Here is a 25,911-nt window from a genome sequence, read left to right as displayed (position 1 = left end):
AGGGGCTGAGGACTAAGGAACAGAGTGGGAAGTCACATGTGGGGAGCAGGACATGGAGAGGAGCCCAAGAAGAACCTGAGATGGTTTAGTCAGAGGGCCAGGAAGAGAGCTGTGTGACTCAGAAAAGTGTGTGTGGCTGCCCAGTGCCCAAGACCATGTTCACTGGAGTGGGAAGACTCAGAAAAGGGTCCTGAAGCTTAGCAAAAAGTCATGTTGGATCTCTATGGATAGAAGTAGCTGGAGAGGCTGAGTGTAAAAGAGGTGATGAAGGGAGGGTTCATTCTGGGCTGAACTCTGAAGCAATACACGGTCATGGGGCTGGGGGGGAGGTGCTTTTACCTCCTTGTGGTTGCACCTTCCTCATTCTGTGTCCCCTTCCCCCGTGCTGCCCACTGACTTCTCCTGCCCCTACCTCTACCTCATGACTGCTCTCTGGGAAGTGTTCTTGTGTTCTGCACTCCCACCAAAACTGATTCCTCAACAAAAGTTTAAAAAAAAAAAGACTAATATATTGAGTGTTGCTGTGTGCCAGGCACCATGTTGAAGGCTTGCATAAAAATTAATTTTATCTTTACAATAACCCTGTGGCAAGTACTATTATTTCCACCTTCTTACATATGAGGAATCTGAAACAGAAATTAAGAAACTTACTCAGACTCACACAGCTTAAAACTGGAATTTGAACCCAGGCCACATAACTCCAGAGCCCAAGCTTTAAGAGCTGTGCTACACGGCAGTCTGATTAAACTAATTCATACTATAATGTAAGTGACTGACAAATGTGTCTGCATGGAAATTCAATCTCTTACATGATTTTGCATTGTAAAGGAGGGGGTTTCAGAATCCAAAGGTAGAGGGTAAGAATGCTGTTATTTTTTTGGACGAAGTAGATCCCTTAAATTATATTGTACAGATTACCAGGAGGTCATCACTTTTTGGTCACTTTTTGTCTATTAAGATAAGAAAAGCTGAAGTTGGTCAGTGAGTTTAAAAGAGTTTGTGAATAAAAGAAAGGAGAGACAGAGTAGACAGCATTGAGTTTTGTTTTTTAAGGAGAGAAAGAGCTGTGCCTATGTGAAGAGGGAAGGCCCTATAGGGAAGAGTCGACTGGAGGTACTCTGGGGGGAAGGTGGGATACTTGGGGGTGTTTCCAAAGAATCAGAAGGAAGTAGGCTCTCAAGTATTGGAAGGGGCTTCACTCTATCAATCAGGAAATACCTTCCCCCCCCCTGAGTATGAAGGGAAGTTAGGAAGATAAATGAGGAGATAGATGCATGTGGAAGTGACAGAAAAGGTGGGCAAAGGGAAAGCATGAGACCACGTTGGTCCGCTTGGCAAGGAAACCGGAGGTGTGTTTCTCATCTGCCACGAGGGTGGAGAGGGCATTTAGGAACCTGGAGACTCAAGCAGAAAGGAGGCAATGCAGCACCCTCATGAGTTCATCTCTAGAGAAAAGACCAGCACTGGGGATGGTGGAGTCAAAGTCTCCTCTGCCAAGCTCCAGTGTCCCCTGGGATTGTCTCCTCTCTCTCCTAACCACAGAAAGGCCCCTTGACCTCAGGCTGGGTCTCCAGATCAAAACCAGGTGATTTCTGGTGGGGTCCAACTGACTCTTCTCCTCTTGCTCTCCCCTTCATCTCTGGAGTTCTCTTGGTCACTTTGAATACAGCCTGAGTGAGCACCCGATGCACCTGTGAACACATTTTCCTAAAGAAACTGTATCTGAGTCGCAGCACATCCCAAGTGGAGCAGCTCCTTCACCACCCCTGAACACTGAGAATTCTGTTTTCAGGAAACCTGCATTCAGACATTTATAGGATGAGGGCCATCTCTGACCGGATCTCTTGTTGGTGTTTCAGGAGAAGAAGAGGAAGATGGAGGTGATGAAGACAGGTTGGACGGCACAGTCACGGGCCCTGGGCCCAGGGGGTCAGGTGGGATCGTGTCGGAGGCTCACCTTGCCCGGAGGCTCACGAAAGCAAAGAAGAACCGGCGGATGCTGTCCAACAAGCCTCAGGACTTCCAGGTGCGAACAGCCCTGGAAGCGGGCCCCGTGTTTTTATGCTACCACCATATTGTCCAGCTTCTGGCAATTGCAGTGTAGCTGGGAAGGACCTGTTGCTAAGGGCAGCTGCCCAACCAGCAAAAAGGGACGTCAGAGCATAAACCCAAGAAGAAACGCTGTCCATCTCTCTATTGCATGCAGGAGTAGATGGAGTCAAGCCTGATGAGACTCTTCTGAGAAACAAAACTATACCCCTCCTTCCCATTGGTGGTAGGAAAGAATAGAGGCACAGTAGTGCATCTTCATAGTTCTGGGCACTTCCTTGGCAGACAGCTGTGGAGTGAGTTAGTACATCCCAGGCTCAAGCAGACCAGGTGGGAGGCTGGGGTCAGAGCAGCGGGCACCTCCCTCCCACCCCCTACTGCACCCTTTCCTGGGCCAGCCCTGGACTGTTTCAACCCCACTACTCCTCTAGGTTTCTCCAACCCAGCCCCACTTCCACCTTGGGAATGAGCAGAGGGGGCTACCCCCAGGCTGTGCGCACCTGCCCCGGGCCTGGCATCGGTGATCCTCACAGGCAGACAGGCTGACATGGCACCTGAGGATTCTCTCACCTGGTGCTGGGGAAGGATCAGTAACAACACCCCTTCTGTGCTTGCAGATCCGCGTCCGAGTGATTGAGGGCCGCCAGTTAAGTGGCAACAACATCAAGCCTGTGGTCAAGGTCCATGTCTGTGGCCAGACACACAGAACAAGGATCAAGAGAGGGAACAACCCATTTTATGATGAGGTAAATGGGCGTAGCACATGTTTCTGCTTAGTGAGTCTGTTCTATTTACACACATCTTCCTGCCTTCCACCTTGCCCTTCCTCATTCCACATTGGAGGGGGACTCGTGTGTAGACATCTGGCAAAGACGATGCAAAGTTCCAGTGTTCAGCATTCTAAGAGCCACTGGGTCTCAAAATCAAATGGCCTGGTCTCAGAGCTGCCAGCTTGGCACCTGTCCTGTCGGATCCTTGCACCCCTAATGACGGACCACAGGAAGTCACTTACATCTGCCTTTGCTCTTTCTAAGCAGCAGGACGTCTCTGAGGGATGGTTAAGGAAGTTCTGTGATCGCTTTGCTACTCAAAAAAAAAAAAAAAAAAAAAAAAGCATCGCCACATTTTCATAATTAAGACCAGTTCATGCTGGACCCTCATGAAAGAAAACAATGCTAAGTTTCAGTCACAGCTCTAAGACTGATTGTCACATATTTCACATGGACGACAATGGTTGACTTTTTAAAGGTGTCAACACCTATCTGGCTATAAAAATAATATATGTAAAAGGAAAGCAATTAGGAACCAAAAGGGCCTTCTTTTCCCTCCCACACCGAGAATACAGTCCTGCTGACATTTTCCATAACACTCCTCAGAAATGCTGAATACCTTGGCAGTTATCTCAGGTACCACAAAACTTGCAGAGCAGGGCTGTGAGAAACATGATGTTTGGGAAGTCCTCTGAACCCTGCTCTGCTGAGGAGACACATTTCTAAGATTCCTCAGGCTGGAGTCCCAGGCCCTGTTGTCTGAGCCCAGGCCTTTCCTACTGTGGTTTCCTCTCATCCTCCCTCTGGGTTCCCTGCAGCTTTCCGATCCCAGGCTGGCTCCTGCTTTTGTTCTTTTTCCCACCACTGTGCATACAAGGAACCCGTTTCTTCTGTCTGGGGTTCCAGTTTCTCTCCCTTTGTTCAAGGTGGCCCTACCTTCACAGAAGGCCCATCTTCTTTTCACTTGTCACTTTTCCACCTTGGAGGAATTGGAGACAACAGCACTCAGTGAAGTAGTGTCAAAGCAGACATATGATGCGCGTGTGTGCTGAGGCGGTGAGGGGGGTAACACTTGAAGTGGACTTCTGGAGAGCCTGAGAGAGGTTCGCCAGGGAGGACTTGCAGGGAGGACAAGCTGCTGGGTGATTTGCATTTATAATGCAGGATGAACATTTACTCAGCTGCATTCTGAGGAGCTTGGCAAGAATCTCCACCTTAAAATTTTCCCATAATAATGAATTTTTTTGAGATTAGATCTCTGAATCAAATACCAGAGACTCTAAGCAGACCAATTCAGGAATTAATAAAAGAATTTACTACAAAAATCCCTAGTTTACCTACATCTTCTTAACCAAATGACTAAACTTGTCATCACCAATAATGGCCCAAACTGATGTGTGTGTCCTGATGTGATATAGTGGAAGGACCAATATCACCCATGTCATTTCTTGTCAAATAGCCAATTTGAATCTAATAGTGAGGAAATATTTACGCCAGTCTGGATTGTGGAATATTCTATAAGACAACTGATCTTGATAGATAAATAAATAACAAAAATAGGCAGGATAAATAAATAACAATAATAGTTTGCTGTATAAAAGGAAACTAAAGCTGGAGTGCTTGGGTGGCTCAGTCGGTTAAGCGTCCAACTCTCGGTTTCAGCTCAGGTCATGATCTCAGGGTCGTGAGATGGAGCCCTGCATATGAGGTCAGACTCCACACTTAGCACAGTCAGCTTGGGATTCTTTCCCTCTTCCTCTCCTTCCCTTGTGCTCTCCCCCTGCTCATGCTCTCTCCCTCCCTCTAAAACTAAAAAGAAAAAGAAGAAGAAGAAGAAAACTAAAGAGATACAACAACCAAATGTAATCCTTGAGTGGATCCTAGATTAAAAAAAAAAAAAACTAAAAAGAACTTTTTTTAGGACAATTGTAGGGAATTCAACTCAATTTTCCAGGTCATGCAAACCCCAAGCATCCATTTTAGTGAGACTTGCAGCATGAAGTAACCTTAGATCTACATATCAGTTAGCTATCGTATTTTTGGCCCCCAATGAACAATTCAATTTCATTACATAAACACTATAGTTGTTACATATTCTTTTTTTCCAACATGCAAAAGTGAGTTTGCCAAGAAGCTCATGAAGCTTAAGCCTCAAGGCCTTTTCGAAGGCTCATGGTCAAACCTACTTTTGGGGTTATGTTTTATATTTTTTTAGGAGGGTTCCCAAATTATAGCATTAGATCACACTAAACCTGAGTCCACCCCTATTAACATTCAAACATTTTTCTCTTCTGTTTTACAGTTATTTTTCTACAATGTCCACATAACCCCTTCTGAACTGATGGATGAGATCATCAGCATTCGGGTAAGGGGGCTTTGGAATAGAAAGGTCATGTTTTCTAACTGCCAGATAAAGCCAATAAGCTTCTCATGGCTCTTCTTTCTTCCAGGTTTATAATTCCCATTCTTTGCGGGCAGATTGTCTGATGGGGGAATTTAAGGTGGGTTACAACAGTCTGTTTTGTTCAACTTAGGCATTTTCATAGTGAGGAATCAGGTTCCTGGCCAGGTATCAGGTTGTCCACCTTGATGACATATTAAAGTTACGTGTAAGGGATTCACACTATGGGCCATGTTTGTCAGAGTGTTCTCTGGCCTGGGTCTAGTCAACTTCTAAAGTACAGCACTTACTATGCCTTAAACCAAATGCCTGGAAGATGCCACATCAGGGCCCTCCTAGAGTTCCAATGCAGTGCTACAGAGGGAAGGGGTGCTTGACAGTGGCAGGAAGCCCTTAAACTAGCTCCACTGACCAGTGGCCCCAGGGTTCCATCTCCAAAGCCAATTATTGTAAATGTGGAATCGGAAAAGCAAACCAAAACAGGAAAGAGAATCAGGGTACTTTTCCAAGTAACTCATTTCGAATCAAAGACAAATACTTTGTGGTGCTTCTCAGCAATTCTATGTGGAATGGGCTGCCTCTCAAAAGAAGGAGCTCCAAGCATTAGAGGTCCTAGAGAATAATCTGGGTCAGGCATACATGTGTTCATACCCTGTGGCTACCAACTAGCCACATACCAACTGATCCTTAGTTTCCTCTTTAAAATGGACTCATTGTGAATACTAAGTGGGATAGAATATATAAAACATCTAGTAGAGTGCTTGGCACATTGAAGTGCCCAATTGATGGTTATATTAATGCTAACATTAATTAATTAGCATTAGCTGGAAGAGAAGAAAGAGGAATATTGGACAGGAAATTGGACCAGGCGACTTCACATAGGGTGACCAAAGTCCAAGTCTGTCTGGGACTGAGGGATTTTACAGAATGTGAGACTTTCTTGCTTGGGGAAAAGTTCCAAGCAAACTGGGAAACACTGGTCATCCTACTTTCATGGTCCCGTCCAGCTCCAAGACTAGTTAGTTCTTTCATTCAAAATGATTGGTTGAAGGTCTTCTGTGTTCACACATCAGACAAGGCATTGGAGATACAAAGAGGGTAAGATGGAAGTGTTGTTCTCAAAGAAATTGACTTCTTTTTTTTTCTATATTTTTTTATTGGAGTTCGATTTGCCAACATATAGCATAACACCCAGTGCTCATCCTGTCAAGTGCCCCCCTCAGTGCCTGTCACCCAATCACCCCAACCACCCACCCACCTCCCCTTTCATACCCCGTGTTCGTTTCCCAGAGTTAGGGGTCTCTCATATTCTGTCACCCTCTCTGATATTTCCCACTCATTTTCTCTCCTTTCCCCTTTATTCCCTTTCACTATTTTTTATATTCCCCAAATGAATAAGACCATATAATGTTTGTCCTTCTCCGATTAAGTTACTTAACTCAGCATAATACCCTCCAGTTCTATCCATGTCGAAGCAAATGGTGGGTATAGAAATTGAAGTTGTCAAGAGCCTTATATTTAAATATAATAATAATGGTTTCTTTGAAGTAAGTAAACTGATTTTAAAGTCGATTTGAGCTATTTTAAATTATCTTTTCCCAGATTGATGTTGGATTCATTTATGATGAACCGGGTAAGTAATATTCTTTCTCTCTATGAACTTGAAGATTCTGGGAATCAAGAAAATCTGAGGGATCAACAAAGGAATTTAAAAAGTATCTCTTTTCTTTTTTTTTTTAAGACTTTATTTATTTATTCATGAGAGACGGACAGAGAGAGAGAGAGGCAAAGACACAGGCAGAGGGAGAAGCAGGCTCCATGCAGGGAGCCCAACGTGGGACTCGATCCCGGGTCTCCAGGATCACACCCTGGGCTGAAGGCGGCACTAAACCGTTGAGCCACCCGGGCTGCCCAAAAATGTCTTTTTCTTAATTGAAGAGGGGGAAGGATACTTAGTGGGAATGAATGAATTAAGGAATAGCTTTATAGGGATATCTTTTTCAATCTGATGGCAATTATCCTAACATTCACAAGTATGTAAGTTCTCCGTTTTGTGATGGTATTTTGGTCTTACCAAAATCGAATTAGAGACCTAATTAATAGACCTTAGAGATCCTTGTTTGAGTGATACCAGGGCAGGATTGGGGCTGGGGGCTGGTCAGTCCAAAGCACAGAGGACATTTTTTTTTAATTTTATTTATTTATTCATGAGAGACACACAGAGAGAGAGAGAGGCAGAGGGAGAAGCAGGCTCTATGCAGGGAGCCCGCCATGGGACTCCATCCCAGGTCTCCAGGATCACACCCTAGGCTGAAGGTGGCGCTAAACCACTGAGCCACCTGGGCTGCCCATCATGGAGGACATTAATATAGAGACTCCTCTGGCAAACTTGGTGTCATTATGATACTTCAGATGAAATGATTGTTTATCTTACAGCAGATGAAATTACAAAGCTGTCAACTTATCTTTAGAGTGTCCCTGTATTTTTAATCCTTCTTTATTTTAGGTCACGCTGTCATGAGAAAATGGCTTCTTCTCAATGACCCTGAAGATGCCAGCTCAGGTGCTAAAGGTTACATGAAAGTCAGCATGTTCATCCTGGGAACCGGAGATGAGCCTCCTGTAAGCCCCTATGTTCTCTACTCTTTACATTTTTTCACCAAAAATGGGGACCAAGAATTAAGCAAGTGGGTGTGTCAGTAGTTGTGAAAAGCAGCACAGCTTCCAATCAGTAACTCCAACCTTTCAACTCTTCCTATATTTGGAAACTATTCTTTCCTTCATATAGAACTATTCTTCTAGCTCACTTGGACTCCTTCCTGGTGTCCATGTATGGGTATTTCATTCAGTAAAAATATGTGTGTTTCCAAGGCTCTCTTGCATCATTTAGCCTACAGAGTGTGGCTCCCATGCAGAATCAGGCATTGCTACCTAAAGGGACAGTTGTCCTTCTAGGGGGCTGGACGAAGGAAGTGCCAAAGAGAAACAGGAAAAACTTCAGGAACTGTTTCTCTCCTTCTCTCCTATTTAGTGCTCATAAAATTACAAAAGGTCACATTATTTTCTTGTGTTCTGTCAATTGAAGAAACATATGAGCTTTGACTTTGCAGACCAATTTTGAGATCGAATTTGTGGCTGAACTCTTAAGCCTGAAACACAGGAAATCCTAATGGAAATAGTCCCAGTCAGTTTCATCTTACAAGCATCAGTCTGGCTTCTTACAAGCACTGTTTTTCTACTTGTCTCATTTGTAATCATGTCTCCCCAATAGGCTGAGAAGCGAGATCGTGATAATGACAGTGATGACGTGGAGAGTAATTTGTTACTCCCTGCTGGCATCGCCCTCCGGTGGGTGACCTTCTTGCTTAAAATCTACCGAGCAGAGGACATCCCCCAGAGTACGTATGGACTTAATCCTGCCCTAGGATGACCATTTATTTGCATGGTCACGTGCGTTAACACCATACTCTGAATAGTGATTGGTGCTGTCATGTTTTTCTTCGTGGACTTCTTTTCATTCATTCTGACCCCATTTCTGGCCCCATGAAAGCTACCTGAGCAGATTGATGGGGCAGCCAGTTGGTCACTGATCCATTTTCCTTAAGCGTTTGGCCCATCCCGCTCATCTCTCTTCTCAGTATTCTACAGCTTCTCCTTACTCTAGAGGATACTGAAGAGAGGCCAGCAGGCAGCACTTCCAGCTCCTTTCATCCGAAGGAAAAATATGAAATTTTTGAAACAAATAAGTGTGCTTTTTATTGAATTATTAAAAATGGCCGAGCAAAGGGTTGCTACATGCCAATAACTAGTAATTTGTCAATATGATGTTATGGGGTACGTATAATAAGAGGTGGGTGCATTTAAGAGAATCACTTACTGTGATTTTACTCATAGAGACTAGTCCAGAACTCCTGTGTACTTGCCAAGGACCCAGCATCCTTTTGCCCTGCCTAGCCTGTCTGCTTTCTGCTGGGTCCTGGGACATGGGACCCCTCTCCAAGTCTCCAGGTGGCAGTAGTTTGTATATAGGCCATGGGTCTCTTCAGGATTTGCTACTTTCTCTTGGAACCCGCCCTCACTTGTTTAACACCCTATAGTGCTTCCTTCGTCTCTCCTTAGAAATATCCTAAATGAAGTAAATAAGTTAAACCTCACTGCCTTGGCAAACCAGTGTAATTGATTCTCATTTGCTTCTGAGTTTGTTAAAACAGAGAGAGAGAGAGAGAGAGAGAGAGAGAGAGAGATGCTGTTTATAGTTGCTTAAATGTGTTATTTATGGTTATGTTATTTGTGATTATGCCAAAGCTCCTTGAATTTCTCTGAAAAAAATTGAACTAGGCTATGTCATTTTGACCTAAAGCACCTTTTCCAAGTTGAAGCCAGGTTGAGTTTTTGAATGGCCTCTTATCCAATCTAGATGGACTTTATTCTACTTTTTCCCTCAACAAATGACTGATTTTCAATATAATAATTTATTGGCATATTTTTCAAGACGCTCTTGTTTTGTTTCATTTTATTTTTTACTTTTTTTGGTGTTTTGTTTCATTTTTGACTTTTTGGGGAGAACACATTTCTTTCTCAGCTAAGACAAGATTTCTGCAGTTATAATGCTATTAGCGCATGCCACTTTTGAGAACAATTCTTGTTGAAACTGTCTTCATGGATAGGAGAAAAATTTTAATTTTGCTGAGTGATTTCTATCCTTTTAAGAAACTCAAATTTAATTTCTGCTGTGTGACGTATTGCTTTCCAGTGGATGATGCCTTCTCACAGACAGTAAAGGAACTATTTGGAGGCAATGCAGATAAAAAAAACCTAGTGGATCCTTTTGTAGAAGTTTCCTTTGCTGGAAAAAAGGTTTGTATGTGATCTAAATGCAGACACCTCTAGAAATAAATATTTAAAGCATCATGCTTTCCTTGGAGTGAATTTCTGTTTACTCTTTGTTAAAGTAGCCCCCTGATGGTCTGGGAAGTCTGCAGGAATGGAGATTATCTGAGTCAGAACATGCAGACTTCTCCACAAGTTTATTTTGAAGCAGAAAGTATGCAGATTCAAGTTAGAAAAATTCAATCTTCAGAAAGAATAGAACATGAAAACTATCACTGAATTATTTGGATTACTTCTCAAGTCCAAGCATTTTCTTAATCTAAGGCAAGCTCCCTCACTGGCACCAATGATTCCTGGTAAATGTAGAATATGGCTCCCTTAATGTCCAGCTGCCCACTCCTATCATGTTTCTCACTTTCCAGACCCCAGTGAGCTGCTGAAACTGGAGAGCAGTCAGGGGAGCTCCATCTCATTCTGCTGGGAAGAGCCAGAGGACTCTTGGTGTAGACACATCTGTAACCACCACTTTTACCCACAAAGATGGTCAAAGATGGAAGACTGGGATTCTGTAATAGAATAACAATGCACCATGGACAGCTGTAGGCACAAAGAACTAGCATCTTTTATGTAGTTGAACCAGTTACTTATGAAAGCGAGATTTGGGAGACCATACACTTATGGACCACGTGTTACTTCCTAGGAGAGTCAGTGGTGGGGGAGGCAGTGAAAAGCCCTCAGTTCTAGAGTGAAATTTAAATTCAGACTTTAGGGACGCCTGGCTGGCTCAGCGGTTGAGTGCCTGCCTATGGCTCAGGTCATGATCCCAGGATCCAGGATCGAGTCCCACATCAGGCTCCCTGCAAAGAGCCTGTTTCTCCCTCTGCCTGTGTCTCTCATGAATAAATAAATAAATCTTAAAAAAATAAAATAAAATAAATAAATTCAGACTTTAACCCACTCCAGAGGTGGGTAAGGCAATTTCCGTAACCTCCCAGTGTCAATTTTCTTAACTATAAAATAAGATAATAATAATCTCATAGGATTGTTGATAATGGTTAATTAATTAGAGAAGTAATTTTGTGAGCCTACTAAATATCAATACTGTCCCATATTCTGAGGATAGAGAAGTTTGCAAGACAGTCATGGCTTTCACGGAGTTTCCTTTGTAGTAGAAGGCATAGCAATAAATAAGTTAACAAGTAGTTTAATGATCTTAGGTAGTGCCCATTACTATGAAGAAAACAGAGTGGGGGACAAGAAGTGATTTGTACAGGGGGTTATCAGATGGGACACCTTTGAGGAAGTAACATTTGAGCAGAGGCCTGGATGGTGTAAGGTCTGGGGACGGGGGCTTCCAGGCAAAGAGAAGAGCCCAAGGAGAAGACACATCTGCAGTGAAAGAATCCCCTTGAGGCTGTAGTGCCACGAGCCAGGGGGAGCTACAATATGAAGTCAGAGAGATTTGGGGTGGGGGAAGATAGGTAGGCAGGGTTTTATCAGCCAGAGTAGGGTCTGGACTTCATTCTAAGCGTGCTCGGAGAGCTCACTGAGACTGCTACACAGGGGGTATCATGAAAGTAAGGAGGCAGGAGAGGACCATGCATCAGACAGGAGCCAACAAGAGGTGTCCAGGGGGAGATCAGTTTCTGCATGAAGCAGGGGTGTCAGGACTTACTCGCAGATTAGGTGAGGCACGTGAGGGGGAGAGAGATATGGCTGATTTGATTTTTCCTGTTTTGACAGGAGCTGGTTTGGGGAGCAGGGAGAGGGGCTAGTGGGCAGGATCTAACGATCTGTGTGCACACATTAATGAAGAAGTGCTTACTAGACAGTATGTAACAAGTGCTCAATAAATATTAACACCTGCATCATTACACTAATCCAATGTTAGGAATCTGGCAGTTGAAAACTAACTTTTAGTGCATGGAAGGAGCAAAGATTAATATTAAACCCATGTTACATTTACCAAATAGAGAAATAAACTTGAACCAGGCTACTAAGTATATATCTAGTAAGTAAACTATTAAAGTCATAATCTAGGATGCATATGTTGTGAACTTATGGAAATTAGAATCTTGAATACCTATAGTTGTGTTTTGATGATTTTACAGGTTTGCACAAATATAATTGAGAAAAATGCAAATCCTGAGTGGAACCAAGTCGTTAATCTTCAGATCAAGGTTTGACTTTTTTTCTTCAATAAAAAGTAAGACTACTTAATTTAATAGTTACTGAATAAGTTGAGAAATAACTATTTTGTTCTGTTTCCTTTTAACAGTTTCCTTCAATGTGTGAAAAAATAAAACTAACAATATATGACTGGTAAGTTAAAAAATAAACTCATTAATTCAAACTTAAAGAATTGAGTGTTTGGATTTTGGGGAACACTACTCTAAATGGTCTCTTACTTTTCAATTTGCTCCTTTTTTCTTCTTTGGCATAGTCACAGGGGGAGGTGATAAATTGCTCCTGGAATTGGGTGTTTTCTTTTAAAAAATTAATAATGGTATTGTTGCAGAAAACCTTCATGTATCTTGGTTCAATTGCTTGTAAACAAGGGAAGGGAAAAATAGTCTGAAAAATCCCGCAAGATAATAAATCTTTTTTAAAAAGATTTATTTATTTATTCATGAGAGACACACAGAGAGAGAGGCAGAGACACAGGCAGAGGGAGAAGCAAGCTCCTTGCAGGAAGCCCGATGTGGGACTTGATCCCGGATCCCAGGATCACGCCCTGAGCTGAAGGCAGACTCTTTTTTTTTTTTTTTTAAGATTTTATTTATTTATTCATGAGAGACACACACACACACACTCAGAGAGGCAGAGAAACAGGCAGAGGGAGAAGCAGGCTCCATGCAGGGAGCCCGACATGGGACACGATCCCAGGACCCCAGGTCACAACCTGAGCCAAAGGCAGATGCTCAACCGCTGAGCCACCCAGGCATCCCTGAAGGCAGACTCTCAACCGCTGAGCCACTCAGGTGTCCTGAAATCAAGGATTTATTTTATTTATTTATTTTTTATTTTTTGAAATCAAGGATTTAAATAGCATTTAGGCTATCCAAAATAGACTTCTGAAATGGAGTAAACCATTTCTTGCGAAGAATCACCAAAATGTTCCAACAGCTATTTTCTTATGGTTAGAAAGGAAAATGGACAAAGCTACCTATCTGATTGAGAAGAAAATTCATTGAAAAGTTCTGATGAAATTTTGACTAGACCATCCTCCTAGCGAGGATGGCCATCATAAGGCCATTCTTAATGTAATGTTCTAATTGGATGAAGCATTCAGTTGGCAGTCCTTAACTCCTTGAGAGTGAAAATGGCAAATACTGTCCTCATCCTCATCATTAGTGTTTATTCTGGAGTTAGCTACCATTTTTTTTTTTTTTTTAGTATGAAGAAGTGCTGTGCCTTGTGCCTTAACTACAATATCCCACTAGTCTTTAGAGTAATGCCATGGGTTAGAGACGATTATTAGTTCCTTTTACAGATGAAGATACTAAAGACTCAGAGAGGCCAGATGCATGGCTCACTGTCACTCCGATGGTTAGAGACTGAGTTGGGCCCCCATCCTGTCTAGCTGACTCCAGGATTTTTCCTTTGGCAGAATGTATTTGGCTTTTGTGTTAGCACCCTCTTGGTACTATGACAACAGGGCACTTTGGGAGGAGGATAGGAAGTCTCATTTTGTTCGATGATGACATCACCATTTATTGAGGGTCATGGAGGAGTCGAGAGGACAAAAAACCCCTTCCAGTGATTGTAAGCTTGATTGAAGTACTTGAGACCCTCAGACAACATTGTGAAAGTGTTCTGTGGGCCTCAAGAGACCTCAGGAATGTGGATATGGGCCTATATATCACAGGTGACTACTCTGGCTTACCAGCTTTGATTGTGGATTGAGCCTTCCTAGAGTTGCCTGTGGCCACTACAAATGTGGTTCCTTTCTGACCTAGTGTGCCCTCTCCAAAGAATAGTGTAGACTAGGATGCACAGGGAGGCCCTGTTTAAGGAATCCTTGGGTCCAAATCTTAGGTTACATATCCTGTGGGTATTTGCATAACTGAGGAGAAGCTAAGAATTCTTTAAATGTAGTCTAGATCCTTTTGGATGAACAGAGAAGGTTTAAGACTTGTGCATGTACTTAATATCCTTAAATATTTTTTTCTCATGCAAACTGTTTCATTAGTCTTTCTATAGCCTAATACTATTGTACTATACAATGTATAATATTATATGTAACATGTGATATTACTATAATACAGTATAATAGTATCACACAGTAGCATAATCTTTCTCCCAAATACTTAACCTTTCTTCTTTCCCATGGGGTCTTAGATTCAGAGCGGATATATCACTATTTTGAATAAAGAAGAGGATGCATTAAGCAGAGATATGCTATTAATAGAAATCTTATGGGGTACCTGGATGGCTCAGTCAGTTAAGCATCTGCTTTTGGCTCAGGTCATGATCCTGGGGTCCTGGAATCGAGCCCTGAGTCAGACTCCCTGCTCAGCATGGGGCCTACTTCTCCCTCTCCCTCTGCCTTTCCCCTCAACTTGTGTTCTCTCTCTCTTGCTCTCTCTCAAGCAAATAGAATCTTTAAAAAAAATAGGAACCTTGTTTTTTACACGTACTATTTGTCCAGCCAGAGATCACTTCATGAGTTAGGCTTAGAAACTCTCTGTGATATCCATGGAAAGATTCATCAAGTTTTAGTGGGAATACTTGTTCCTACCATGCAGATAAGATTTAGGTTCTAGGTAAGCAATGCCCTCTGCTGCCCTGCATCTGTTATACAGTAGGTGCTCAATTAATATTTGAATTGAATTGGAAAGGAATTTCTCTCACTCTAGAGGAGAAAAAATATATATATATAGCCCATTGTAGTCATTAAATCAGAGAAATTAGTGTGAACATGATAAAATCAGATAGTGCACTTATCCTATGTAATGTGATTATATTTCACTCATTATATAATGTCCCTATAATTGGCTTATTCATTTTTTGGCAATGGTATTGAGTGGCTATAAGCAAATTCGTTGGCCTCTGTGTACAAACCATAGTTTCCATAGTTGAAATGAATTGTCTGATTAATGTTTCTCAATGGGTGGTTGGAAGATCATCTGTCTAAATCAGTTGGGATAATGCAGATTGTGTAAATGCAGATTCTTGTTCTCCACTCCTGCCTTTATTAAATAAAAGGCATGAACAGGAGAGGAGAGGTGGGGTTTCCAGGTGATTTTTAAAGTACAGTAAAAACCTTGAGTCCCACTGGCAAGGATGATTTCTGAGGTCTACGGACTTTTCCAACTCAACCCTATTATTGTTGAAGGGAAGCTATCTATTTATAGGTAGAAGCCTTAACCTGTTCTTTTACACAGGGACCGTCTTACTAAAAATGATGTTGTTGGAACAACATATCTACACCTCTCTAAAATTGCTGCCTCTGGTGGGGAAGTGGAAGGTAAGTCACTCAGCAGAGCTGGAACAAGACGGAGTGCAGAATTTTTGAAGCAGAATGAACTGGAGTAGCCACCTGGACTTGGTTTCTTAAAAGCCAAATGTGATGAGCCTAGTGAACTATTTTGATGATGTTTTGGTGATGACCAGAACAGTTAATTAGTAGTTAATAATTGAGGCAAGTAACATTTGAAGACTTTATATTCTTGCTCCCATCCAAAAATTCTTCCCAGTAGCTATTTTATAAATTTTTGAGTGTCAGTACAGAGGGCTAGCACCCTATTTTTTTAGATTGGCATTGACAACAGTCCACTCAAATATAAAATAATACTTCCTTCTCCACTGACTTCTTTAGCAGGAACAAGGATGTCAAGTAGCAATGAGCCATATAAACTCCACTCCTGAAGATAATGTGCATTTTGTTTTCATGTTAACAAGCATCAATAACAAATACACTTTTCGTTGTTCTCCATACTGAGAACTACTGCTTGCTTATACTTGGCATTAGGATTCTGTGCATATTCCAGAAATTATAATAAGAAATGAAGAAGAAAAATGAAGATTATAAGAGGAAAAAATGTAATGTTAACATATCTATGATATCAGCAGCTGATTTTTTGTTACCAAAACAAATATAACAAAAATTTTTTTAATTGCCAATATATTAAACATATTGAATAAGTTATATGAGAAAATTTGAGACCAAATATTGTCTTGAGAAACTCAAGGTTCATCTCAACCTCATTTTAAGAGGGAACTTTATAGGTTTTTAAAAAAATATATTAATTCAAGCAATATAGCATGAATAAGAATCTGAAAGATTTTAGGGATATAATGAAGAAAATAGAAATTTCTTCTCTTAAGAAGAAAAAAAAGGCAACTAAAAATTCCAAGAAAAACAAAATACTGAACAGAAAGGCATAGTTCAGATATAAAGTCCTATGTGGCCATTATTCTAAACAAATGTTAAAAACTAAAAAAGATCCCATCTGCACATCCTCTGCTAAGTGGCAAAGGGGAACATATGACTGGATCTGTAGCAAAAGAAATGTAGTCACAACTTTTTCCTTTCCTCTGCAGAGACAGTATTTATATGGCTGCTATATTGTTAGCACTTATAATGGATTTTTAAAATTTTTTTCTTTTACCCTAGAGCCAAAGCTCTGAACAGAATATAAATGCTATTGCCCATCGCAATGTAGAAGTACAAAACATAGAGGTTAGAAGTGGAGGAAGGAATGGAAGAGAAGAGAGACTAGGCCTGCTGGTAGCCTCTTCTTATCAAGTGAGGAATCAAGACAGAAAGGCTAGATTAAATCATAATGGTAAAAAATAGAGTAATTAAAAAATCATACCAAAACCATGTGGGTGGGGAGGGCCAAAAATGAGTTAAATTCATCTATCATTGGCAAGAAGTCATTCGATAATTACTTGGAGGTAATTATTCAAGACATATTGGTATAAGCAATTTTCTTAGTGATACAGCAGTAACATCCAGAGCACTAAAACCAGAAATTGTTATATGCAGGTTTCAACCTTGTCTCTGAGGCCTTCTCTCCCTGAAGGCCCTGTAATCAGTCTGATAAGAGTCTCAAAATAACAAAATGCAGCAGACATCCCCCCATCACCACCAAAAAAAGGAAACAAATAATGTACCATAAACTACAAGCCCTTATGTGCAAAGCCTCAGACTAAATTAACTTGGATTTTCTGGCCTTGGTCCCAATTAAGTCAGACCTAAAACAAGTGCAGATTTTATGAAAAACATGAATGTTGGTAACTTCACCAGGCCTCTTTTGGTGTTGAGAAGCTCCCTCTTCTCAGGTGCCTTGCTGCCTTAGAGCTGGAGAGATTTGAGTTATTTAATGGGTGGTGGTTTTGCCAGTTGTCCCAAAGGTTTGAGCTGTTTTGCATTTAACTGATGAGATTTGTGTAAATAACAAAAGGGTCATGTCATTTGGGTCTGAATTTGGGGTTTTTCTAGTGTTGCTAAACCACTTACCTATATTGGATTTGATAACTTTTTCACTGTCTCTGTTATAATGCCCATGTTTCTCTTGTTTAACCAGTCATATTTTTACTATATAGATTTCTCATCTTCGGGATCTGGGGCTGCATCATATACAGGTTTATGCTTTGTAATTTTCCTATCTTCTAGATTTTCCCATTTACTCTTGTCTTATTAAGAATGTCTCAATTGACTGCATTTAGAACCTTTTTTTTTTGACATTTTGCTGTCTCAAAATAGTTTTGCTAGCGTATTAATTTTTGTACTTGTGCTATATGGTTGTCCTGCATGGCTAAGCTTAAAACAAGTGTGCTAAAAGGCTTCGCTACCATCTCACCTAGATGCATACCAACCTATTTGGTGTCACTGTAAGAATTGTTTGTGAGAGATAACCTTGTCTGCTATTATTGTAGAGTTTTGGGGCACCAAATCAATTATTCAAAATATATGCAGTAACTGCTCCTTACTTTGAACATGGATCTCTAGGTTGGAAGACACTGAACGATTGTACCTTGAAGGTTTTCATCTTCCAAATGGGGGGATCATAACATGTCTTGATTTGTACAGCACTGGCCATCCTTTGCAAGTTTGCTCAGTGGTCTCACATTTGACCATCACAATTCTTCTATTATTATGGTTCCTCAAATAGATGAGGACTCTGAAGTTTACAAAAGTTTGTCTTCTTTCAAGTAAACATGAAAACCCCTGCCATGCTAATTACCCAGGGTTGTGTGGTGAGGGGAGAGAGATATTGCAAGTGAGAAAGCTTTGCAAATATAAAGCATTATTGTCTGCCTTTGTGTTACTGACACAATGCCCCATTCATATTCATTTTTAAAAATAGATCTTATTATTATCTTATCATCAGCTTTTATATGAATATTAAGTAGTCCTTAGGTTTATAATGAACTTAGAAGATTTGGTAACACTTCATTCCTTCATAATAATATTTATGTGGTAGCTCCCTATGTTAGAACTAGCCTTTGGTGTTTAGGGAATCAAAATATGTTTGAATCCTTCCCCACCTACCGAAGGAATTTATAATGTTGTCAGAAATTAGCAGCTATTTAAAGTTCAAAAATTAAAATATAAAGTAATACCTTATAGAAATCCAAGATGCAAAGGAGCTTTGGAGAGGTGAATGAAGTTTGGAAAATATCGCTTGAAAAGCAGGTCCGAGGAAAAGGTTGATGACCCAGCTAATGAATTTTTGTTCATTGGAAGTTTGATGTAACAATTGTGCATAAAATGGGTTAGGAAAATTTGGGGGAAGGAAGAGACTTAGCTTGTGAGACTATTGGCTTTCCCAGGAGACAGTGCTGAGAAGCATAGAAGGAAGACTCATAGACACATAGAAGGAAGGCTCTCCATGTTACTGCATAACCAACAGGCCTAAGTGTTTAAAATACTTGAAAAGAGATTTGCTTGGACAAAAAGAATTAAACGATTGATATCACAATAACATACAGTAGATCATAATTGACAATGTATGTCTCCATCCCTGGAAATGTTTAATGAAAAGCAAGTACTCATGACAAACAACTTAATAAGTCGCCCATGCATACAGGCTGGGGATGAGGTGGGACTAGACGAGAGGGATGGGTCATGTACTGGAAGGTGCCCTTGTCTGAACTATGAAACTGTAAACTATGAAACTCAAGATCTGGGCCTAATCTGTCATCTTGAAGGAACTTTGACAAGTCATGTCACTTCTGTGGGCTTCAATTTGCCCATCCATAATATGGCATGACTATGGTGCAAGAGTTTTAATGTCCCTTCTTTCTTGAACATTCTGTGATTCAACTTCTGGAAGTACCTTCTTTTTCTTACTATGAATCTCTGCTCTAGTTCCTTACAACATATATTCTAGCACAAAGAAAAATCTTAATGTTGCTTATTAATAATAAATTAGTCAACTTTGACATATTCCATATGGCAGAGCAGATAAAACCAAACCAATTCATATGTCCAGATATAACGGTCATTTATTTCATCCTGCTCATTTGATAACATGGTAGCACAATCCAGAGAAATCTCTGTTGGAAAAATTCTTGGTTCTTATTTGCATTTCACAAGAAATTTCCAAACAGGTATGAAATATGGTTGCCTACGGTGTTACCATATCTCACTTAGGCCGTCAGTTATTACTTTCCTATATCATTATTTAAATCTTTATTTTTCTCTTGCTTTCTTCACTGAGATTGCACTTCAACTAATTTCTGCCAGGGAGCATGGTTCCTACCTCATCTCAAAAGTGTCCCAGCCCATTTACACATGTAGAAGAGCCTCAAATTTAAAAAAAAAAAATGGCAAAATATACTTATATACAGTTTGGTCAACTGTTCATTAATGGATATTCTGCTCATTTGTCACTCCACATTTATCTTTCTTCATTTCATTTAAGCATAGAGTTGGAAAGGGCCATAGAAGTGATGTGGTTAATTTCTCATCCATAGGGGAATTGTCTTGATAATAATCCTAAAAGTCTTGGCCTCAACATTTCCTCTGTCCCCAGTGCAACATATCCCATTGTTTGACACCTCTAATTCACAAAAAGATCTTCCTTATATTGAGTGAAACAAAGAATGCCTCTTTGTAGCACCCTTATAAGTAATCTTTACTTTTGGAAACAAATTCATCCTTTTTCCCTATAGGAGCATTCAGGTGGTTGGAGGTAGCCCTTACATTTTCCCATCTTCACCTACAATCTCCCTTTGACTCCCCTATTTTGTTACATTGCCCTCAGTTCCCCTCATTGCACTAGGAATAGTCTTGCTAAGACAAGGTAGCAGAAATATGGAGCACTATTAGATGCTCATCAGAGAGAGAATATTATGAATGGGAACTACTTTAGACCAAGTGGCATTTTGGGTGAACAAATACAGTTAATCTGATATACATCATTTAGTATCATTTAGTGACTTCCCCAATCAGTATAATTTTAATAACAATTACCAATGACACATTTAATACAATGCTAGTTATAAACTTGCAAAAAGGGCAGCCCAGGTGGCTCAGCGGTTTAGTGCCACCTTCAGCCCAGGGCGTGATCCTGGAGTTCCGGGATGGAGTCCCACGTCCGGCTCTCTGTATGGAGTCTGCTTCTCCCTCTGCCTGCGTCTCTGCCTCTCTCTGTCTCTCTGTCTCTCTCTCTCTGTCTCTCATGAGTAAATAAATAAAATCTTAAAAAAAATAAACTTGCAAAAAATGTGAAGATCATCTTGTAAGTCTTCTTATTCTTTCATTTGAATAGCATTATCTTTCTGTAATAAGTTTACCTGAGCTATCCAGAAAATGTTTTTTATTTAGTATTTTATAGCAATAAGAGAAGGTAAATACAGCAAGTCTCACAAGTGCTTATAATTCGCACTAATACAACTAACTCACAAATTAGAGGAAAATATGCTCACTCAGCTAACTAATAACTAATATTTATTTCAATAGATCAAATGTTAAAAGCTTAAAATGTAATAATGATGTTATCTCTCAGCAAATACAGGAGAAACAGAGGTGGGCTTTGTTCCAACATTTGGGCCTTGTTATCTGAACCTTTACGGAAGCCCTAGAGAGTACACAGGATTCCCAGACCCCTATGATGAGCTAAATACTGGAAAGGTTAGTTTCTCAATTACGGTTTGTTATTAATAAACACTGATTAATGTGATTTCTTCTTATAATGCTTATAATTAAGTCTCATATCTAAGGAACTAGTGCACATGCACACACACACACACACACACACACACACACACACAAATAGACCCAACATGTGATGGATCAAGTGTTGAAGGACAGAAGTCCCATTCTCCTCAAGTCTTTGAATGCAAGGTTAGGAAAGGATCCTGGAGGCCATGTAATTCAGCAATTAGCAATGTATAGCATAAAAAAAAAGAAATGTATAGCATGGCCATTCCCCTGGTCCTGCACTTAGGGCAAATGTCAGCGATTAGTGCTGGCTCTTTCCTAACAAGCAATGTGCTGCCTCAGAATTCTGCTCAATACTGTGTTCTAGGAATGTACCAAATGATTGGAGGTAACATGCCTGAAGAAACTGTTCACTATCACCGATCCAATCCACATCTTCATTTTATACAGATGAGGGTATGGAGGCCCAGAGATGGGAAATCCTTTTTCCAGCACGTTAGAAATAATGTCTTTGAGTCAGCTCTCAAGGCCCCCAAGAAAGGGACTGTGGTAGAGATAAAACGCTGAGGGATGAGGGGTAAAGGACTGACTGTGGAGGTGGAAGCCTTCCCTTCCTCTCCAGAAAATTCTATTGCCAGCGCTACTAGGTATGGAGGGAGGAGTATCCGCTCTTCATCTTCATGCTCAGCCACACCCAGACTATCTTCCTCTTTTATTTCCTGTCTCCTCTGAGACTTCCCCTGGTGGCCAGTATGGCAGACTTCTCTTCCTGAAAAGAGGAGAGAAGGAGCCAAGTTGTCGCAGATAAACTCAGACAACTACTTTAATAGGGTGAGGGAGACTTGGAGTACCTTCCTCTTCATCCCCCACCTCCAGAAACCCCTTCAGGATCCAGACCTCAGTCATAGCCAGGACCCCTTCCAGTCCCGGCTCCCCTGGCTCTCTCTGGGATCCTTCCTGAAATCACCGACTTTTCTTTCAGATACCAGAGAGCTGAATCCAACTGAGAGAGTTACTGACTGACTGATTTTGGAGGTTAGGGCCATGGGGAGGAAGCACAAAAATGCAGCTGAATGAGCCTGCCTAGAGAGACAGAGTTCTTTTTGCTGCTGTTCACTCCTAGAGGAATAATCCTGTGTTGTTGCCTTTCAGGGGGAAGGAGTTGCCTACAGAGGCAGAATCTTGGTTGAATTAAGCACTTTTCTTGAAAAGACACCACCAGACAAAAAGCTTGAGTCTATTTCAAATGATGACCTGCTGGTTGTGGAGGTAATCGTTGGAAGTGTGGATGATGCTTGGTATGGAAATGGGTATTAACGTTAGAGGATTGGTGGTGGGATGGCTAGTACTGGCCTGCCTGAACAAGTGGGGACATCCAGGAACTGAAGAGTCAGCTTTGACAGAATGGGAGAGAGACCTGAATGCTCAAGGACCTCTTGATCTATTTAACACCCTCTTGATCTATCTAAAACAGCCTGATGGGGGTAACGAGACTTGCTTCATCCTTGTGATGTGAATACCCTAGTGAAAACTGGAGAGACTGACTAATGATACCTCCAAACTGAATGGCCCATTTGCTAATTGGAATTGTGTGGTCATAGGGAGGTTGCCACAAGAGCCATCCCAAATGGCATAGGTCCCACCACTAATCATTTCCACTTTCAGAAGTAGGCATATCTCAGGCTTCCCAGCATGTGAAGGCATGTTTATATTAATGCCCACATTATAATAGCTCTGAGCCCCATTCTTCCTTGAAAACAGGAAGTCTTCCAAATTCACCTCCCCGACCTTTTCTTTCTTCTTTTTTTTAAATCCACTCTTTCCCCTCTTGGGAGACAATTTATGCATAACACCCATCATCCTGTGGTAGAGAGCTACAGATGTAGTTTTTTCCTAGTAAATTCAGATATCAGTGTTACTAACTCCGGGCAATAAATACCAAAATATATTATCATGAAACCATTAAATGCTCCATTTTTCTTGTCAGTTATTTGGCATATACAGTACAGATTTGTTAACATATGTGATGAATAGCCCAGTATTAAACTAGCCCTGTCTCTATTGTTCACTGAATCATTTCCAACACATCCTGTGCCATTACTAGGGGGTTTTAAAAATAAATTATGCTAGTTTATTTATATTTTTATTTTTCACTTTAAAAAAAATGAACATACAGCACTGTGTAAGTTTAAAGTACACAGTGTAATGATTTGGTGTATTTATATACTACAGTATGATCACCACTATAGTGTTAGCTAACACTTCCATCACATCACATAATTTTTTGTGGTGAGAACATTTCAGATCCAGTCTCTCAGCAATTTTGAAGTCTGTAACACAGTATGGTTGACTATAGCCACTATGCTCTGCATTAGATCCCTAGAACTTATCTATCTTCTAACCACAAGTTTGTACACTTTGACCAACATCTTCCCAATTCCCCCAACCCCTGGTAACCACCTTTCTACTCTCTGTTTTTATGAGTTTGCCTTTTTTAGATTCCACATATACACAACACCATATAGGATTTGTTTTTCTCTGACTTACCTTACTTAGCACAATGCCCTCAAGATCCTTCCATGTTGTCACAAATGACAGGATTTCCTTCTTTCTTATGGCTGAATAATATTCCATTTTGTATATGTATATCACATCTTCCCCCATCTATTTCTAAGAATCTTAGGTTGAAGCTTACATGTTCCAGAAATCTGAATTTTTTGCCAGAGCAGCCAGCTCACTGATGCCCCTCTGCCCACTCTGCCCCTTGCTGGATTTTCCACACCTCCACCTAACAAGCTTCTTCAGGCTGCTTCCCTTCTCTTACCCTCCATTCCAAGCATGGGATAGACCTTTCTCTCTTTTTTAAAATTTAAGTTCAGTTAATTAACATATACTGTATTATTAGTTTCAGAGGTAAAGGTCAGTGATTCATCAGTCTTATATAACACCCAGTGCTCATTATATCACATGCCCTCCTTAATGTCCATCACCCATTTACCCCATCCCCCTACCCCCTTCCCTCCAGCAACCCTTAATTCTATGATTAAGAATCTCTTATGGTTTGTCTCCCTCTCTGATTTCATCTTATTTTATTTTTCCCTCTCTTCCCCTAGAATCCTCTGCTTTGTTTCTTAAATTCCACATATGAGTGAGATCATATGATAATTCTCTTTCTCTGATTGACTTATTTCACTCAGCATAATACCCTCTAGTTACGCCCACGTTGTTGTAAATGGCAAGACTTCATTTTTGATGGCTGAGTAATATTCCACTGTATATATACCACATCTTCCTTATCCATTCATCTGGGATAGACCCTTCTCTTATTTCTCCATATTACATCAGAAACCAAATAACAACTTTAGAAAAGCTTTAAGTCCAGTTTGGGACAAGAGTAAGGTTACACAGTGAAATGAGTAACTTAAAGTGGTTGCTAAAGATGGCTAATCTCAAAGCCCCTGGGCTCACACCAGCTTTCTGGATCTCTCACAGTTGGTTTCCCTGTCTGTCTCCAGCCTACTTCTTTGTGGCAGGACTCAGCTCCCCATCTGTCCTTACCCCCAGCACTACCCTGTACACATGGCCACCTCAAAGTCCATGTCTAACTGCCATGAGTTCCCAACCAAACCAGGCTTTCTCCTTCCTTCTAGGAGTCTCATGTCTGCCTGTTATGAGATTTATGCCTTTCCGTATGATTGACTAGGAGAATATCCACTCCCTTTAGAGGAAACTCCCCTTCTCCCCCAGAGCACTGCGGCCTTGTTCATTGACTCCCAAAAAGACAATATTAGGAGGTTAGAGTCCAAAGCAGTATATTCTGGATTTTTCAGTCCTGGCATGTTTGGAACATGAGTAATCCAATTATTCATGAGACACAGATTTCATGCCAGTGCCTTTGTCTTCCCCGAAAGAGAATATTGTGCTGCACATTCTTTCATAGATTACCACTTTCTCCAACCCTCAGTCTAGGGAAGGAACTTAAACAACTGTAAGCATCAGTCTAACCTCAGGGAATTAGATTAGGTTAGGTTAGGTTGGGAATTAGATTAGATTAGATTAGATTAGAACATAGTCCTGGCTAAAACACGTACTTCCCAGTTCATGTTACCAAATAGAACAGTTGAATTCAGGTTATTTAAATTGTGAAAGAACCCTGGTAGGTATTTGTTTTATATTATAGTTAATGGTCTATCCAGGCAATCTTCCTAAAGAAAAGCAATGATTTGCCTTGAATGTGAATTCATATCTCTACTTCTAAAATCAGGAACTGCTTAGAATTTTTAAGTCACAGTTTTCCCAATTTTTTACATTAATGTATCCAATAAAAAATTTTAGGGCAGTTTTTTTGTTATTGATTTTTGTTTGGTCTTGTTGTTTTGTTTTGTTTTGTTTTGTTTTTTCCCTGAATCAGCCTCTTAACCAAGTGGTTATAAAGGCCAGATTATTACAATAACTCTTGGGAGATAAGTCTTTAAGAAATTATCAAGTCTCTCTTCATCACTCCACTCTTAACCCCCTACCTATCCCCACTGGTATACAGACACACAAATAATACCATTTGACTTATAATACCAATGGTGCCATAATGCCATTCTTAGATTTAACATTAATGATTTTATCAAGCAGAATACTGAGAAGGGGTAACAAGTAACAGCTTTTAAAAGTGGCTGTGGGACCACTAGGCATAGGACATGAAGGGTCAGTGACAAGGAGACTGTGCCAAAGTAAACTGCCTAAACTGC

The 25,911-nt window shown here is 40.7% G+C and overlaps 1 protein-coding gene across 2 annotated transcripts in view; it reads left to right on the top strand.

The window, feature by feature from the left end:
• The window catches only part of MYOF (myoferlin), a 144,176-nt gene that overhangs the window by 49,802 nt on the left and 68,463 nt on the right, over nucleotides 1–25,911 (top strand). The window contains exons 6-19 of one of the 2 annotated variants that reach the window (XM_055346145.1): nucleotides 1,860–2,026; nucleotides 2,667–2,795; nucleotides 5,122–5,184; nucleotides 5,270–5,320; nucleotides 6,823–6,853; nucleotides 7,727–7,842; nucleotides 8,492–8,618; nucleotides 9,974–10,077; nucleotides 12,162–12,230; nucleotides 12,329–12,372; nucleotides 15,438–15,520; nucleotides 17,605–17,643; nucleotides 21,015–21,139; nucleotides 22,322–22,438. In XM_055346145.1, the coding sequence (XP_055202120.1) occupies nucleotides 1,860–2,026; nucleotides 2,667–2,795; nucleotides 5,122–5,184; nucleotides 5,270–5,320; nucleotides 6,823–6,853; nucleotides 7,727–7,842; nucleotides 8,492–8,618; nucleotides 9,974–10,077; nucleotides 12,162–12,230; nucleotides 12,329–12,372; nucleotides 15,438–15,520; nucleotides 17,605–17,643; nucleotides 21,015–21,139; nucleotides 22,322–22,438 (1,265 nt within the window). The remainder of the gene's footprint in view (nucleotides 1–1,859; nucleotides 2,027–2,666; nucleotides 2,796–5,121; nucleotides 5,185–5,269; nucleotides 5,321–6,822; nucleotides 6,854–7,726; nucleotides 7,843–8,491; nucleotides 8,619–9,973; nucleotides 10,078–12,161; nucleotides 12,231–12,328; nucleotides 12,373–15,437; nucleotides 15,521–17,604; nucleotides 17,644–21,014; nucleotides 21,140–22,321; nucleotides 22,439–25,911) is intronic. The other variant, XM_055346146.1, reaches the window with a different exon arrangement.

This window comes from Nyctereutes procyonoides, unplaced genomic scaffold (assembly GCF_905146905.1).
Source record: "Nyctereutes procyonoides isolate TBG_1078 unplaced genomic scaffold, NYPRO_anot_genome, whole genome shotgun sequence".
In the NCBI taxonomy this organism is placed as follows: domain Eukaryota; kingdom Metazoa; phylum Chordata; class Mammalia; order Carnivora; family Canidae; genus Nyctereutes; species Nyctereutes procyonoides.
The sequence above is the reverse complement of the archived record's forward strand: the minus strand, read 5'-3'. Positions and strand labels throughout refer to the sequence as shown.